Below are 18,778 nucleotides of genomic sequence, written 5' to 3'. Positions count from 1 at the left end.
GCCTGATACCCATTTGTGTTTTAGACATCCGGAACCAGACTTTCAGGGGAGGCCTGATGTCATTTCATGGAGGAAACTTTTCAGGAAACCAAATTCTCATAAATAAATAAATAAATAAATAAATAAATAAATAAATAAATAAATAAATAAATAAATAAATAAATAAATAAATAAATAAATAAATAAATAAATAAATATGTGTTGTTTTTTTGTTTTTTTGTTTTTTAAATTTAGGAAAAGCAGTAGAATAGCAGGAGGGCTGACTCAATCTGGGTACCTTTGTCGACTTCCAACCGGAACATAGAAAACCATAGACTTTCATATCTTTACAGACCATTCATACCACGTTTCTGTCCAAGAGCAATATTTTAGTTTGTCTTCTTCCTTCTCATTGGATCTTTTTCACTGATCTCACATGTGCCTTTGTTTTGTTTAGCTATAAATATTGCTTATGATCCATAGCCTTGCAGGCACTCTTTCATTTGAATAAATACTTTTCTTCTCAGTGGAGTGCAAAACAGGCCCTGTTTTGCAGATGTCTGTAATGTCTTGGTGTTAGCCTTGGGATCATTATTTTTTCCTCAGTCAATTTTGTTCTTTCCAGCAAAGTGTGAACTAGACCTTACCTTGTAGGTGTTCAGTGTAGTTTGTAGTTGCTGTTGGTAAATATAAGCAGAAATTTACAGCTTAAGAACTGCAACAAATTCAGCTTACTAAGTAACATGAAACAGGGAGTGTATAAAAAATAACCCAAGTGTGTACTTCTAGATGATTCATTATATTTAGTGTGCATTTACTTCAGGTAAATGATTATTCAGAAATTTAAATTGTGATCATCCACTGACCTGTGAGCAGTAAAACCAACTTATTTAGGAAAGAGAGCTCAAAGTGGACTCACACATGCTGTCGTATTTATAGAATAAAGTGGTTGACTTGTAGTGAAATTGCAGACAGTGGGAAAGGTCTGTATGAGGTTCATGCACCCACAATTTGTCAGTGTTCGTTTGCTATTCTGCTTCCTTGTGGGTTTCCTAAAAGGAGTTATTGGCCTGGCTGCAGCTCAGGCCTCTACCTCCTCTGGAGCCTGGGCCAAAATGCTGCTGGTTTGGCTGGGCGGGGGCTGGAGTGAATCTGTCACAAGAGGGGAAAGAAAAGTTACAGCACCTCTTAAGATCAACTGCAATGGCTGAAGATCGAGAGGGGAATAATACAATGGAACCAGTTTTAAAGTTTTTCCATCTCAAGACAAGACTAAACCAGGTATTGCTGCAGAGGACAGATGTTCCTGTGGTTATAAGCAGTGCTCAAGATGAACAAATTGTTAATATGTCAATACAAATGTTCATGTGTGTGCTGCTTGCACTTTACCAGAAACTGGAGCTTCCCATGCATTGACAAGGAGAGGATACTGCCTTCACCTACTGTGGTATGAGAATATTGAATACCATGTGTGCATAAATGTCTGGAATGAAAGGAAAACATGACATCACAGGATCTTCCCCTGCAGATCCCTGAGGGCACAGGGGAAGCAGCACTGCCAGGGCACAGCTCAGGGCCCCATCCCACAAGCTCAGCCTTGCACAGACACATCCCCTCCCTCCCCGGGGTTCTTGCACAGCCAAGGAAGCTCCCTGCACCAGGGTGTCTTGCACAGCACAGAGGTACAAGGCACTGTCAGACACCTCGACTTCCTCCACCTGCAGGACGCTGTATTTCCCCGTGGTGTTCAGAGTTGTGCTGAAACGGTCGCTGCGCTTGAGGCCAGATCTTGCATGATATGAGATCAGCTGGGGAGCGTGGCCTTTCCTCTGCTGGTACCAGAGCAAGCCTTGAATGTTGGAGGTCTGGTATGTGCAGGTTGTTTGGAAGGTGTCTCTCTGCTTCACTGTGACTTGTCCTTCTTGCTGGGTGACGGTGACCTGCCCCATGGTGCCTGGAAGAAAGTGAAGGTCAGGAACTCTGCAGGGAAGGGCTCTGGGAAGCAAATCAAGAATTGGTGCAAAACTCTGCTGGAGAAGATTCCTTGTCCGTTACCCTACAGGAAAATCCTTATGCCTGGGGAAAGGGAGGTGGACAGTAGTTCTGGGCAGGAGGTTGGATCTCACGGGCAAGTGTGGATTCTGAGGAGAGCTGTTCTGTGTCCCTGCTCCCACTGCCCAGAGGACCAGGGAACAGCCTGTCATGCCTGACCTTCATGTCTGGGGACCAGCACCCCCCCTGCAGCAGGCTGAGACATCCATGGACCTATAGAAAAACATCATCTTTCTTCTCCATACTTCTCCTCTTAGAGGGTTCCTGGCTTCCTGAGTGTATAGAATGCTGAGCCTGAAATAAGGGAACCCTGGCTGTGACAACAACAAAAAGGAGAAAACTGGGAGCCATGGCTGATGTGCCAGCCAGGAGGCAGAATGGGACGCCCTATTAATGTCAATCTCATGAGAGCTTTATAGTCCTTGGGGCAGCTTTGACAAGATCTGCTAATTTCTGTTGAAAATGGAGAAATGTGAGAGTGTAGATACAGCTGAGATCTCCCATGAAGACAGCATGTGGATCTGAGCAGAGAGACAGAGAGAGATGCATTGAAGGCAACAGAAAAGCAGGAGAAGAGGTCTGAGATCTCTCCCCTTTTGAACAGTAAAAACACCTTGAGAGAGCCAATGTAAAAACACAAATGTGAGCTAATGCGTCCCAATGTTTTCCTATAATTCAAGATTATTTTCCCATATGGACCTGATACGGCTGGTGAGGGTTTCCACAGGAGAAGAAAGAATGTGTTGAGGAAAATCCAGGACTTACCCAGCAGTTGCCCCAGAAAGGCAGTGAGGACGAGATACCCGAGGTGCATACTGAGAGCAGCCTGCCTGTTGAGTGAGAGTCAGAAAAGCACCTCCCAGCCCCGAGATACCAGAGCTACCGGAAACCACTCTGGTGGGGGAGCAAATGTAGAAGTGGGGAAGACGACTGATCTGTTCTTCCTGTGCCTCAAATGCTCCTTCTGGGTTTCTCCCTCCTCCAGCAGCACCACCTGTGGCTCCCTCAGCCAAAGGCTTTGTCAGCATTTCCACAATGAGGGGTCCTGGGCACTCTGAGAGCCCCAGTCCTGGGAAGGGGCTGTTCCCAGTCAGCTCACAGCGGAATTCTCAAAGCCCCAACTGGAATCGCCTGCAATTCTGCACAAACACTTCTGAGTCATTTAGGAGATCAGAGGTTTCTTTCCCCATGGAGGTTTCACATCTTCCTCTGGGATCCTCAGCTGTCTGGCAACACTGTTATTTCCTTTGGGAACAGAAGTCTCTTCTGTTTCTCTCTTCTCTCCCCTTTCTTTCCTCAGCTACCTGGGAACAACACCTCTCCCCCAAATCCTCCAAACCAGGAGATTATTTTGCTGTGGAGTTGCCCAGGGGTTCTGGCCGTGTCCTGTTTCTGCTGGGAAAATCCACAGTGTGAGAGAGGAACCTGGCTCTAGTGGGGTTGCTGGGTTCCACAAACTCAGAGGTGACAAGGACAATGTACTCCTAGTCTAGGGAAAAGGGTGAGGGGTCACCAGGGAACAGGGTGAGGGACCAGTAGGTCACCCCCGATTCCCAGGGAGCACATGGGGCACCCATTGGAGTGCTGCACTGTGAGGGCTGGGAATGGGGTAGCCTTGCACCCCAGAGCTGAAAGGGCATGTGAAGGGGTGGGGGTACTGCAGGTGGGGACCCCTACTCCCATTCACTTTCCAAATGATACCAGGCACCAGTAATGGCAGAGCTAACAAACTGCTCATTATCGTTAAGTTAACCTGACCTGAGCAGGCATAGGCCTGTGTTGTGCTGAGCTGTATAGATCACCTGACGAATTTGGCAATGTTGCCACAAACACATCCTTGTGTTGATCTGGGATTGATGCACTGGTCTTTCATATAAATGTCCTTTCACTCAACACTAGAAATTAGGAGTGGTGTATTTCTAAGAATGTCCCATGAAAACTGAAAAGATGACAGTACCAGCAAATCTCTGCATGGCTGGGATTTGCACTATGTGCTAAAACCCAATTTGAGCTCCACATTATGCTCCATAACTCAGGGATCCCACAATTGAAAGGGCATCGCATCACCTGTGCCATCTCCTTTTACACTCTTGTTGTGTCTCCAATATTGTAATTAACATTCTGTGGAGTCAGAGTCTCATTCTAACTGAGATCCATCTCCACCCATGCTCCACCTTTATCATTAAAAAATCACAGTTCCAAGTTTCTAGGAGGAGTTTTCCCTGTTCCCAACCAGGTCCATTGCCTTTTGCGACGTGCTCAAGCAGAGTTTGGCTCCATCTGGCCCCTCATCCTGCAGTCAAGTGTTAGAAGCACCAAAAATCTTTCTCTTCTCAGCTTCTCTTTGGGATACTGAAGAAGGCAAGCTCTCCAAGGATGGACACTCCACAACCACTCTGGACATCCTGTGCCAGAGCTCACTCACCCTCACAGTGAAACAGTGTTTCCTGGTGTCCAGACAGAGTCTCCACTGTTTCCCTTTGTGCCAAGTGCCTCTTGTCCTGTCACTGGACACCATGGGGAAGACCCTGGCTTTGTGTTCTTCACAACCTCCCTTCAGATATTTGTAGACACTGATGAGATCTCCGTGAGATTTCTCTGTGCTGAGCAGTCCCAGGCTTCTCGGTCTATCACCATGCCAGGGATGCTTCAGTCTCTTCATCATTTCAGTGTCCCTTTATTGGACTGTCTCCATGATGCCTGGCTCATACATTTCCATAGCGCAAACACACACCCCCTCACCCTCTGGAGTCACCAGCACAACCGCATTCCTGCACCCCTCAAATATCGCCATGGGCCCTCAGCCCATCTCATAGTCCTGCCCGGAGCCAGGGCCCTCTGACCCAGCACCTGGGGCTCCTCCTTCTCCCTGGCATGGCCAGTCTGATGTTCACTGACAAAGAGATGCACACAATCACCCACTCGTCTCACAGTTATTTCCACACTCTTGGATCCCTCAATCATTACCACAGCTTGGTAGCATCAGTCTGTTGAGCAGTCATGTGCTGGCCTTGGGCCACCTTACCCACCACTGGCTTTGGCTTTAGATACAACTTTTCCTCCTGCTCACTGGGCAAGCAAGTTTGCAATATGGCAAAAAATTCCACAAACACACGTGAGCATCAACTTAAATTCAGAAAGAACACCAAAAACCACTGAGATCCCTCCAATGACTTCTCACACATCATGTGTGATGTTGTCCCTCCAGTTGCTGACACAGAGACTGACAGACCCTGTGAGCAGAGGTCTCTTCTCCAGCTGCTGGCTGGAGGTCTTGCTGCACACAGCACAGTCCATCCAGTTACTGGCACCCAGTTCTCTCTTTCACACTACTCTCCCAAACTACTGGCACTCAAACAGGGGACGTTACACAGAAGGATGGTTAAGAAAGGATTTAATAAGAAAGCAGGGGAGCTGTAGTGGTCAGGCATAGGGATCATCCCAACAAATGCACTGAGCAGTCCTGCCTCACGTGCAGGTACCGACTTCTATTTTCTTCCTCCTTTCTATTCAGTCCCCTTGCTCCTCCCCAGTCTTCTCTTTCCCCCCTCCTTTGACCCTTCCCCTACACATGCCTTAAGAAGTGTTCTCTAGTCCTGCACAACACCCCCAAACATCCAGAATCCTCATGTTTCTCTTGTCACTTCCTGTCACTTACAAAGCTCTGCCTGTCCCACTTCAAATCTACACCTGCAGTTTCCCAATGGCCCATCAATTAGAGGCTGCAGAGCTCTGGTCTCCCTCCTTGCATCCCTTATCACTTACTGAGAAACTGGTGTCATTGTAGGCTTTGTTGATCACTTTTCCTTTTCCTTGTTCTTCCCTTTGAAAGTAAAAGGGACTTGATCAGCCAGCCTTCCCTAAGGCTGGTTCACTAACCAGCTGCTCTCACATTCCACACGCCCTTACAGGGGCCTCTGCTGAACTTGCTCAGGTGAGTGAGTTCCTCAAAATGCTGGAAGTTTCCTGTTTCTGGAGTAAATAAGATCCCAGAAAGACACATCCCAGAAGTACAGCCACCAGCAGTTTTCTGTTGGGCAGGGAACCCACGGGGACACAGAGACTCCACCCCAGCCCCCAGGAACGCACTGGTCAGTCCCTAAGCTGGAGGAGGCACATGAAGAGCAGGGAGACAATTCAAGGTGTTCAACAGAAACTCTTGTCCAGTGCCTGGCTGACGGGTCTTGCTCACATGTTGAGGTTTTCACTGATCCCCAGATGCAGGGTTAGGAGGACACTTTATCTCTTTAGGAATTTTATTTTGGAAAGGAGGTAAAACCACATCTCCTACCAAGAGTCCTCTTTTCCAACAGTGGTCACTGGTGCATGCTGAGGGAAGAGGAAGAGCTGGACAAGCAGCTGGGATGCTTCTCCTGAATACTCACTGCTGTGTCCCGCTCAGTTTCAGCAGCTCTGAGGTGTTCCTGTGTCTGCTGTGGCAATGGACCCTCATGGCAAGGAAGGCCAACAGCAGCCTGGGCTGCAGTAGGAAGGGCATCTCCAGCGGAACAAGGGACCTGATCCTTCCTCTCTACTCAGCACTGGTGAGGCCAACTCTGGAGCTCTGGCTCCAGTTCTGGACCTCCTGATGGAAAAAAGATACTGGAGCAAGACCAGCATAATAGTGCAGGGACTGGAGCATCTTAACTATGAGGATACACTGAGAGGGCTGACCGTGTTCAGCTTGGGGAAGAGAGGATTCAGGGGGGATCTTGGAATGTGTGTACAGAGCTGATGGGAGGGAATGAACAAGAGAGTCTTCTCACTTGGACGTCCTCGGGATTTCACCCTTCTGCCATGAAAAGGCCCTATGGAGAGATCAACTACAGCTTTTTGCTCCTCCTGGAGATCACACCAAGTCCAGCCACCCCCCAGCAAGGGAGAACCGTCCATGGTGAACTTCTCCTGCCATCCAGAAGGGTGAGAATACCATCCTATAGACGCATCAATGTTTCTGAATACAGCAGTATCAGACCTCATTATGGGATGCAGTGGAAAAGCATTTGGTGATTTTGCAAGCCTGGAGATGTTTAAGGGAAGGAGCTGAGACCAGGAAAGGTAGTTTGACCTGGAGCAAGTGTGGGAAGACAGAAGGAGGCAGTGAGAAGAGGGGTCAATACCATGTGAGCATGTGACAGATCTGTGTGCTGGACTGGCCATGTCTGTTGCTCTGCCTTATTTGTCCCGGAAACACAGTTAGAAAGTCCAACTGTGACAGGGAGCAGGGCTGATCCTTCACTCTGTGCCTCTGCAGGCTCTGCCTATGGGCTGTGAACAGCTCTGTCAGCTACTCGAGCCACACAGAGGCCCTGGGGACTGGCTGGAGCCCACAGTCTCTTCCCAGAGGCCTCCTGCCAGCTCTCACTCACCTCAGACCTCCAGCCGCTCAGGGCAACTTAGCCGATGTCTTTCTGTCTCACTCTTCAAGGAGAAACCTGGCATCACCTGGGGCTGTGGTCAGTGGGACCAGTGCAAGCCTTGTGCTGTCTCCTGGGCCTCAACTGCCAAGCTTCTGACTCCTGACACACAAGCTCCTGGTCTCAATAATGAGCCACTGTGGAGAGTGTTTGGAGGTGCGTGTGACCTTGACATCCCCTGTTCCTGGTTGGTGTGGAGCTTGAACTCCTAACTCCATGCAATGATTTTGTAACACTAACAGGAATTTTTGAAATCTCCCTGAAAGTGTGGTAGCTGGAGGACACAGTTTTAAATTGCATATCTGAGCTTTAACAAAGTAGCAAGAATTAAACCCCTTCTGGTTGTTTTTTTCCAAGTCGAATTTTGCATTAGCACTTTAGCAGGGGAGTCCCTGTGTTTACAGGGCAGAGGAAAGCACCTGCTCAGGGGTCCCTTGGCTGTGCTGGTGGGGAAAACCAAAATCCCAAGAAGAGCTCCCATCTGTTCCATGGGACGGTCGGTACAGCAGGAGCGAGGGCTGTGCAGCTGCCCGTGGGCAGGAGGATCTCTGATGCCCGCCTCCCTGTGCAGAGCAGAAAGTCGCTGTTCCTCGCCGGGAGTCGGCGGGTGCAGTCGCTGTTTCCCGGCCACCGCCGGCCACCGCCACTGCTTCGATCGCGATTCCACCCTGCTGTGACGGGGTATTTCTGTCTCCGTCCCGCGGGGAGTGGCAACGGAAATGTCAATGGCGATGCCGATGTTGATGCTGAAGCCGGTGCCGGTGCCGCTCGGGCGACGGAACCGTCCCGGGGCCGGGCGGGAGAAGGCGGCACCGGCGGGCGGAGCGGCAGCGCCCCCTGGGGGATCCGACCGGGGTGGTTCACCCGCTCCCCCCACCCACCCGACCCCGCCCGCGGCGGTTCGTGCCCGGCCGCAGCCCCGGCTCCTCTCCCCGTGTCATCCAAGGCGCAGTAATACCCCGCCGCGTCCCCGCGCCGGGGCCGGGAGAGCCACAGGGCGCTGGACCGGCGGTCTGCCGCCACCGACAGCCAACCCGGCGGGTCCGACAGCGCTTTGGAGCCTCTAAGACTGTTCACGAGGAATTCGGGACGTCGGCCCGGTAGCTGACGGTACCAGGCGATGTAGTAGTACGATTGTATGTTGGGATGTGAGCAGCTGATGCTGATACCGGTGCCCTCGGTGGTCTCTGCCGAGGGCTCCTGCTGCACCTGGGCTCTGCCCACAGTCACTGCAGAGAAAGAAGGAAAAAAAGACCAATGATCATCAAAATTCTCCCAACTCGGATTTTCCACAAGAAATCGTTAGGTAGACTGGCAGTGAGAAGGAGTTGGACAAGAAAGGATGGGAAGATGTACCCATGAACAGGGATGGAGAGTGGTCATGTGCTGGATGTGTGTGGAGCGAGAGAAGAAGTTTGGGGGGATTTTGGAACTGATGTATTGTGACACAGAAAGAAAGTCAGATTAATGGATGGATGGATGAAGAGGGGATGAGAATGGGTGTGTTGCAGTGAAGTACGGAGGGCTGAATTCCAAAAAAAAAATATGTTGAAAGCATAAGGGGATTAGATTATGTATTTGAATAATGGAGAGGTGCAGGAAAGCAAACTCTCAGAGTGAGAGAACAGAGGGGTCTTCAGAGAGTAGGAAGAGTGGTTACTGATGGAAGTGGCCTGGAGAGATAGGTAGAAAGAGGAGCGGAGAGATGAGTGAAGGTAGGAAGAGTGGAGAGCGAGAGTGAGTGTTAAAATGAAAGTGGGCTGAAATCGGGTAAATAAGAAGTGTTGAATTTACAGAGAAAATAGTGCGTGTATGGAAAGATAGGTGTACCTGCAAGCAGTCTTGTAATCACAGAGACAATGGAAAAGAGGGAGACTACCCAGAAGCGACTCAAAAGAGCTGTTGAAGGGGAACGAGAGAGGACAGAGACAAAAGGAGAAGGAAGAGTTTGTGGTGGGTCCCAAGGGAATACACCGGGCAAAGTCTGGGCGGCCACCCAGCCCCGCCAGCCCCACGCACCCAGGAGCACCGCGGCCAGTCCCGCCAGCCCTGCGCCCCGGCACCGCCGCATCCCGCCGCTCCGCCGCCTGCGCCTGGCTGCCCCCCGCCAGCCCCGGCTCTCTGCTCCGGACGCGCCGCCTCCTCCTCCCCCTCCTCCCCGTCCTCCTCCCCTTCGTCCTCCTCTCCTCGCCTCGCCTCTCCTATCTCTCCTCTCTTCCGGGCTCCGGGGCTCTGCACGGCCAGAATTTTGGCTTCTGGGAAATGGACTCTGCCCCTCCTCCAGCAAGAAGAATCCCACACCGTGCCGGCTGCAGCCTGGGGAACAGCAGGGCCCTGACGCAGGAGATGGACCAGCTTCCCAGAGCTGTCTCTGAGCTCAGCAGCTGGAAATAGCAGCCACTGGTTTCTTGCGGTTGGCAGCAAGGAGGCTGAGAGTCTCCTTCCATCCGCCTCTGTGTAGTCCCAGTACAATGCCTGAAAGTTGTGTTGTGGCAGAGGGAGTGTGAGGAGAAATGTGGGTGTGCAGGGGTCAGGGAGAACAGGGGTAACGTGGGAGTTATACAGTGAAAATGTAAGTGATAATGGACTTCCAGGGGTCATATAGGTTGGCCCTCTGGTGGAACAGGTTCCTTTAGACCGAGTTGTTCAAGGCCACATTCATTCCAGCCTTGAACACCTCTAAGGAGGGAGATTGCACAACCTCACTGAGAATCCCGTTCCAGTTCTTTTTTCTTTCAGCCTATTGCTTAGGCAAACTTCTTCACATCTCTACTCTTCACAGCTCTACTCTTCTTGATGTGCACTTCTGAGTCTTGGTCCATCTTCTCTCCATCTTCTGATGAAGAAGTTGTAGAGGGCAAGAAGGTCTTACATGAGACATCTCCAAGATGGGCAGACCCAGTTCTCTCAGCCTCTCCTCAGTTGTGAGGTTTGGCAGCACACTATGCCCCTTGGTGGCCTTTGTTGGACTCCTTTCTGTATGTCGATAACCTTCTTGGACTGGGAAGCCCCAGATTGGCAGCAGTACTCCAGGTGGGTTCTCAAATGGACAGAGAGGTAGGGACACTTTCCTGCACTCGCTACCAATACTTGGGCTGTCAGAGCTCAGGATGTGGTTGGTCTTCTTGGCTGCAAGGGCACATGCTGTCTTGTGTTCAGCTAAGTGTCTCCTAAAAACACACATTGTCTTCTGTGGATCTGCTTCCTAGCAGTGACACCCCAACATCTGTTACTGCATGGTCTGGTTTCTACCCCAGCAAAAAAACCTTGCCCTTGCTCTTCTTGAGCTTCATGAGGTGCCAGACAGACACATTCTTCATTTTAACACAACTTATCGGCTCCTTAATGAAGACATTCATGATCCACATGTACAGAAGAGGGTGTCAAAGGTCCTTTCAAACTGCAGGTACACACCTCCCCTGCCCTTCTCTTCTCTACAGTGTAGGTTACACCATGAGAAATCGATGAGGTTGGCCCTTGGCTACACTAAATCTTCATCTCAGAGGCAGCTCCACAGAGAGGAAAATCAGCCCTGGCTTTGCCAGCAGAGCTCCCTGGCACTGGTCTCACTGCGATCACTGGAGGGAAGGAGGGAAGCCCTCGATTGTGCTGTCTCCAAGTTGGACCTTAGCTCAGGCAGACAAACATTCAGGAGGGGAGATGGGCTCAGGAACTTTATTCACTATGCAGAGCCCTTCTTGGAAAGAGGGTCTCTTCTGTTCACCCCTGTGGGAAAATACCAGGCTTTGGAGGATGTGTCCTCAAAGCCAAAGTCTCTTCCCTTCCACGGACAGTTGCTGCGCACTCAGACTGAGATTCCAGTGCGGGACATGGTGGTCCTGGGTGCTGAAGTCCAAAGCAGTTATCAGTTCTTTGTCTTTCTTGTGCAAGCCACAGGGTCTTTCCTCAGGAGGCAGGTGCTGCATTTCAGCGCCTCTTGCATGGTCAGATCTCTAGCAGTTTCATGCCATTGAAGTGCACTTGGGCTCCTTTTGACCCTGGACACATGTTGCTCAAGAACAAAGCAATAGAGAGTGTCCCTGCTGTGAGCGCCTCATTTCTTCCTGATGAGTGACAAGGACACACGCACACAGGCTCATACACACAGGTGTGGAATCACGCACAAATTTGTGCTCTCAAGTGAATTCACACAAAAAGAGCTGCTCACAATAGCACACAAGACAAGAATACATGTAACAACACAAGAAACTGTAGATTCTATTGAGGACACCTGGGGGGAACCACAGCAACGCTAGAGCATTCTGGGGAAGGACAAGGCCCCAGGCAAGCCCATGGCATTGTCTGTGTACTCACAGACTGCACAGAGAGGAGATCAGTCAAAACAGTCCAATAATTTGTCCTGAGGGCAGTGCTGGGCAGGATGGGTCAAAACCAGCAGCATAATGCACACACCTGGGTAGGAAAAAAGTGACCATTGGGGGTGAGCTGAGGAGGGAGGGAAAGAGATGGATATGGCGTGTCCTTATGCACAGGAGCATCTGGGGATCCAGCTGAGGATCCCTGGAGCTTCTTCCGGAGAGCGACACTTCAGTCATAACAGGGTGTCCCAGAATGACAACATTTGTCTGCTTCAGACAAATGCAGCACTTGAGCTGAGTCTTGTGCCTGCACCGCTTCATTACTACCCTAGAAATCCTGGGGGCTTTTCATCTCAGGGATTAGAAGAAGCCTTCATTGTGGAAGGGGCATGGCACAAACCTGGATATGAAAAGACAGAAGTGTAGGAAACCAAAGCACCACCCATCTCATTACCTGTGATGGTTTACATTCAAGATGAGCTTGTCAGAAAATTGTTACCCCTGCAAGAGTGCCTCTTGTCTTGCGGCAATGAAGGGCAGGTATAAAAGGCAGACAAGTCCCTGCCTGCTCTCTCATCCACTTCTCTTGCCTCCTTCTGTTTGGGTGCCAGGTGGGTCTGAAGTCTCTTCTCCTCTTTCAAAGTCAGATCTTTCCTCAATACACCTCTTAGCTGAACTTGGCTTTGTTCACTTCTTGGTCCTGGAACTCCTTGCCATGGGAGAGGCAAACGTGGAGAATGTCTGCTCAAGGAACCTGGGTCTTCTGGTTTATTCACTGGAAGAGAGGTTCCCTGCTCTTTGTAGAGACCTGGCAGGCTGAATCAATGAAGACTCTTTGTCTCCTGGCACTGCTTCCATGTGCCCATTCAGTAGTGGCCTTTGTTCCTTTGTGACAGTGTAAGCATGCTGCTCTTCACCCACCTTTGTGCTCTGCTTCATCCAGGTGCACATCCAGAGCTTTAGAGCATGTCCTGCTATGACCAGTGCCTGCCCTGCCAGCCCTGCAGCCCAATCCCACTGGCCAACAGCTGCAATGAGCCATATGTCAGGCAGAGCCAGAACTCCACTGTTGTCATTGAGCCCTCCCCTGTTGTGGTGACCCTGCCTGGTCCCATCCTCAGCTCCTTCCCACAGAACACCGTTGTGGGCTCCTCCACCTCTGCTGCTGTTGGCAGCATCCTCAGCTGTGATGGAGTGCCCATCAACTCTTGGATCTGTGACCTCTCTGGCATTTTCAGCTGTTATTGTGGCAGAAAGTGCCTCCCCTGGAAAAGCTACTGGACGTGGCCCTTGGGAAGGCTCCCCAGGAAGTACAGACATGGTGCTGGACAAAGAATGAATCCATGAACATGAACATGGATCATGTTTCCTTATCCATTTCTTCCTTCCTTCCTTCCTTCCTTCCTTCCTTCCTTCCTTCCTTCCTTCCTTCCTTCCTTCCTTCCTTCCTTCCTTCCTGTCTTTCTCTTCCTTTCTCTTCCTTTCTTCCTTTCTCTTCCTTTCTTCCTTTCTTTCTCTTCCTTTCTTCCTCTCTTCCTTTTTCCCTTCCTTCCTTTTCTTCTGCTCCCCTAGCTGCAAGGCTCTCCAAATCCAGCCTTCACTCTTTGTGAAATGCAGTCAGATACTCTGTGTGAACTTTAAAATGGCAAAGGGGTGGGACTTTCCTCCATGTGCACCCTCCCAAGCTGCTCAGGGAAAACAAGCTACTGAGACCCAGTGCACTGGACCTTTTTGGGGCATTTTCCTGTGACAGTATAGAAAACAACCCAGTCACCACAGAGCAAGTGGCAATCAGCACTCACCTTGCAGTGTCTTGGCCCAAACATACACCCAGAGTTCCTGCAAACAAGAAACACAACCTCTGTTATCCTCAGGTGCAAAGCTATGACTCTGCGGGGGGCAATGGAGGCAAGACACCCTGCAGGCTCCTGGGCATGGGACACCTCTTGCTCTGGTCACTGCTGTGCTAGGGAAGGAGGAGAGGACAAAAGGTGTCCCCAAGGGACAGCAGGAGAGTGGATGGAGCAGCTTTGCTCGAGACCAGCACCCCCGAGGTACTGCTATGTCAGGACCAGCTCTGCTCCTGAAAAGCTCTGTGCAGGAGCTGATCATCCTAGTCCCCTTGAGAATTGCAGGTGGCAATGGAACACCCGTGAGATGGTTGTGGCAGGCAACGTTCATTCACAACCATTCCTCTTGTTTGACCAATGCTACTGGGCACTGATTTGATCAAAAACACATCAGAGACCTCAGCCAGGGTCAGTGTGATGAGCAGAACACATCTGTCCATCCACCCATCCACCCAGTCAGCCAGCCAGCCATGCACCCATCCACATAGGGGCTGTGGATATTGCCCTTTTCCCAACTGGTAAGTTCAAACACTGACAGAGATCCTTTTCTTCTGGAGGGACAGTTTCCAAAGTCCTTCATCAACATCACCTGCTCTTGCCTGACTGTCACGGCTTAACCCAAACCAGCAATATAACCACAATAGCCACTTGCTCACTCCCCCACCTCCCCGCCCTGAACAGGGTAGAGAATCAAAAGAGAAGAGAGAAACTCACGGACTGATTTAAACACAGTTTAATAAAATAACTTTAATAGACTGCTACTAATAGTACTATATATAAAATGGAAATGGAAAATAAAGGTACTCAATGTAATCCCTCACAAACTCTGCACTGCACAGCCAGTCCCAGGAAGCAATACTTTAGTCCCAAACAGCCGATCCCAGAGACAGAAGAGAGAAAAAGGCAGAAAGGCCCAGAGGCTACTGCAAAATGGCAGGATGGCCAAAGTTTGAACTAAGGGAACTCATGAATAGCACTCCACTAAAACAGAGCAGAACCATAACAGGTCTTCATCCCCATCCATCCTGACTCCAACCAAAACCTAGCTGGAAGATCCCAACCATCCTTAAATATGAAGCACAATGTTAATGGCATGGAATATTATTATTGATCAGCCTGGGTGTCAGTCAAGGTCTGGCCCATCTATGTCCCCCTTCCCAGCTGCCTCACAAAAGGAGAAAGAGTGCTCTGAAAGTCCTTGGCTCCCAGATAACAATTAAAAAACTTTAACTCTGTCCTGGGGTGTTATCTCTTGTTCTCAAACTAAATCCACATGACCATGCTGGCTACAGAAAAAGAAAGTGTTCTAATGGCATGAAGAAAATTAATCCTCTTTGAGGCAAAACAGCACACTGATTAATGATGAAGTGGGGTGACAGAGGTTTTCAGGTATTGATGTCATCTCCCTTGCAAACAGGGTTGATAAGGACTCTGTAAGCCAAGCTCTGCAGGTCTCAGTGACACAAAACGTCTGTCCCTTGAGCATTCCTGAAGCAAATCCCCAATTTTCAGCAGCCTTCCACAGCTTACAGACGGTGTCCCTACAGAAAGTTGGCTTTTCAGGGTCCCACAGCTTGTGAAGCTCAAAAGAGGGGTTCAGGCACAGAGGACCCAACAGATTAGGCAAAGTTCCATGCACATTCCTCCTGCTTGAGACCTGGGGCAGAGACACTGACCCTCTCCATCTCTTTGGCCACAGGACACATTCTTGCCATCTCCAGAGACAAAGGCCTCCCCTCCTCCCACACCAGACCTGCATCACTACCACTGGGGTGAAGTGCCAGCATCTGGGCAATCCAGCTCCTCACCCTGCCTGGGACTCCCAGAGTCCTCCACTCTCTCCCTGCCCCACAGGCAGCCCCAGGGCACAGCACCAATCCTGCCCTGGGGATCCAGTGGAACCTGCAGACACCAGCCCAACCACAGAGTGCACGCTGGAACATCCCCCACGGGCACTCAGCTGCCCAGCAACTCCAGCACCTCTGAGCCAGGCCAGGCTACAGCTCTGCTTGTGGAACACTTGTCCAAGCACAGGTGTGGTGGGTTGACAGAAACCACTTGACTCCCTGACACCCGAGGATCTGGTCCTGCCCAAACAAAACCCTACACTCTGTGGGAGGAGAGGAACTCCCCACAGTGCACATAGGGAAATGACTGGAAGAAGGGAGGGGCGGGAGAAAGGTGTTTGAGATTGGTTCTTCTTTCTTATCATCCTACTCTCATTTCATTGGTAATAAATTCAACTGATTTCCCCGAGTCGACTGTTCTGCCTGTAATAGAAATTGATGAGTGATCTCCATGTCCTTATATTGATCCATAAGCGTTTCTTTGTATTTTCTCCCCCTGTCCAGCTGATGGTATAACGATCAAAGAACATGGTTGAGAGGGTCATAAACTCAGTCATGCTCATGAAGACGTGGAAAAATGACAGCAGGAATCTGAAATGGTAGGCCTGGTGCCAGAAAAATTCTCCAGCATTTTGAGGACAAGGGTGGTGGTGCAGGAGATCTCCAGGAAGGAAAGTCTGCCAAGGAAGAATTAGATTAGAACTACAGGGTCTGCTCACTCCACACAGTGACAAGGATGAGCCCATTCCCACCACTGTTAGGAGACCCATGGAGAAGACTAAGTCACATGCCACTTTGGGTTCACCATGTTTTGCTATATTTGTGCTTCATTCAGGGCAACGTACTGCTCTGTTTGGAACAGCTTTGTCATGTCTGGAAAGAATCAGCTACCCAGCCTAGAGAGAGATACCAGAGATGTCCTGGGATAAATCCCTTGTGTCTGTTGGTGTTGGAGAAATAAAATCAATCACAGCTGCAAGGCAAGGTAACCACTTGAGTGCAGATGAAAGCCTGACCCTGCCAGGGCTGAGGAGCAGGTGGCAAACCACAGTAAAGAGAACATGGCAGAGATCTGACAAACATTTCTGGTTTGTTGGAATGGGTCTTTGCCATGTACGGGCTGACTCCCACTGCAACTCTGAAAACTCCTCAGGGCATTGGTTTCTTCATTGCAACATTTCTAATTGCACCATGTGAATGCCCAAGGATCCTATGAGTGTTTCTCCATACGTAGGGTTGAGATCCTTGTGTGTATCCTCGGGAAGGGACAAAACACTGGGCGGGATCTGTTGGTGTGTTTTCACAAGGGAGATAAGCGCTGATGAGACACCCGCTAAGCTGAGCCTCTCCTTGAAGGACTTGGGATCAGTTTGCTGAGACACCATGATCTCCCTGTGCCATGTCCCCGTGTGAAGGACCTACAGCTGTCACTTTGCCTTCCTAAAAGGCAAAAAGAGCTCAGCATTCTAGATGGGAGGAGGACAGAGGCAAGAGGAGGACCAGGCTTCCGTGGGCTGGAGGGGAATCGGTGAGCTCTGCGATGCATTTCTGAGACGATGCTGCAGGTCTTTACAGACAGGCCAGAGGATGCCACGTTTCCCAGAAAGCTCTGAGCCGTTTCTGGGGAAGCAAGAGAGCGTTATGGAAAGCACCCTACTCCCCTCCCTGCCTTGTACAGACCGTCTCAGACTCCACATGTAGCACTGTCCAAGCACAGCTCTTCGCTGCCTTCAGGAGCACAGACCCGCAGCAGCCGTCAATGAGAGGAGGTGCTGAGCCCAGACAGCGCCTGCAAGGAGGACCAAGAGATGCTGAAGCCGGTGTCGGTCGGGCGGCTGAACCGCCCCGGGATCAGGCGGGGCCGGGCGCCCCCCGCGGGCAGAGCAGCGGCGCCCCCTGGCGGGTCCGGTCAGGGGCTCTCCCCTCTCCCCCCACACCCGCCCGGCCCCGCCCGCGGCGGTTCGTGCCCGGCCGCAGCCCCGGCTCCTCTCCCCGTGTCTCCCACGGCGCAGTAATACACCGCCGCGTCCCCGCGCCGGGGCCGGGAGAGCCACAGGGCGCTGGACCGGCGGTCTGCCGCCACCGACAGCCAACCCGGCGGGTCCGACAGCGCTTTGGAGCCTTTGTGACCGAGTGTGAGGAATTCGGAACGTCGGCCCAGTAGCTGACGATACCAGTAGATGTAGTCGGTTGTCTTTATGTTGGGATGTGAGCAGTTGATGCTGATTTCGGTGCCCTCGATGGTCTCTGCCGACGGGTCCTGCTGCACCTGCGCTTTGCCCACAGCCACTGCCGGGGAGAAAAATAAGAAATATACCTGATAAACTGCACAGCCCTGCCTGCTGTTTCCCAGGACAAATGCCACAGAAGAAGTCAGGAACATAGGGAGATGATGAGGAGAAGAGTTTACAGAAGTTGTCAACATGTGCTGGAACAGAAATGTCCATTAACAGTTGGTGGAAAGATGAATGCGTGAATGATGGGTGGAAGAGTAGAATAATTAGAAAAGGAAAAAGCGAGGTCAAAAGAATAATGAAAATAAATTATCATGCTGAATGAGTGACTTCATGAGTTATAAGGAAAGACTCAGAGGAAAGAGGGGAAAAAGCGAGTGCTGGACAAAGCATATAGCAATTAGATTTCTAGAGAGAATGTGGGATAGAAGGGAGGGTGTTTGCGGCCAGATATCCGTGAAAAAGCCAGAGGAGACGACAGCATCGAGGGACCTGCATGAGCCACCCCAGCCACAGCCTCGATCCCCATTCAGCCCCGCCATCCCCACGCACCCAGGAACACCGCGACCAGTGCTGCCAACCCTGCTCCCCGGCACCGCCGCATCCCGCCGCTCCGCCGCCTGCGTCTGGCTGCCCCCCGCCAGCCCCGCCTCTCTGCTCCGTCACCGCCTCCTCCTCTCCTCTCCTCTCCTCTCCTCTCCTCTCCTCTCCTCTCCTCTCCTCTCCTCTCCTCTCCTCTCCTCTCCTCTCCTCTCCTCTCCTCTCCTCTCCTCTCCTCTCCTCTCCTCTCCTCTCCTCTCCTCTCCTCTCCTCTCCTCTCCTCTCCTCTCCTCTCCTCTCCTCTCCTCTCCTCTCCTCTCCTCTCCTCTCCTCTCCTCTCCTCTCCTCTCCTCTCCTCTCCTCTCCTCTCCTCTCCTCTCCTCTCCTCTCCTCTCCTCTCCTCTCCTCTCCTCTCCTCTCCTCTCCTCTCCTCTCCTCTCCTCTCCTCTCCTCTCCTCTCCTCTCCTCTCCTCTCCTCTCCTCTCCTCTCCTCTCCTCTCCTCTCCTCTCCTCTCCTCTCCTCTCCTCTCCTCTCCTCTC

At 51.1% G+C, this 18,778-nt stretch overlaps 1 gene segment (V, D, J or C); it reads right to left on the bottom strand.

Annotated features, from left to right (window-relative positions):
• Positions 1-10,080: 10,080 nt before the first annotated feature.
• LOC139829639 (T cell receptor alpha variable 4-like) lies at positions 10,081-18,302 on the bottom strand. The segment is given in 6 exon segments: positions 10,081-10,127; positions 13,570-13,606; positions 16,887-16,904; positions 17,145-17,253; positions 17,402-17,753; positions 18,251-18,302. Coding segments are annotated over 6 exon segments (615 nt in total).
• Positions 18,303-18,778: the final 476 nt, after the last annotated feature.

Source organism: Patagioenas fasciata, chromosome 22, assembly GCF_037038585.1.
Source record: "Patagioenas fasciata isolate bPatFas1 chromosome 22, bPatFas1.hap1, whole genome shotgun sequence".
In the NCBI taxonomy this organism is placed as follows: domain Eukaryota; kingdom Metazoa; phylum Chordata; class Aves; order Columbiformes; family Columbidae; genus Patagioenas; species Patagioenas fasciata.
The sequence above is the reverse complement of the archived record's forward strand: the minus strand, read 5'-3'. Positions and strand labels throughout refer to the sequence as shown.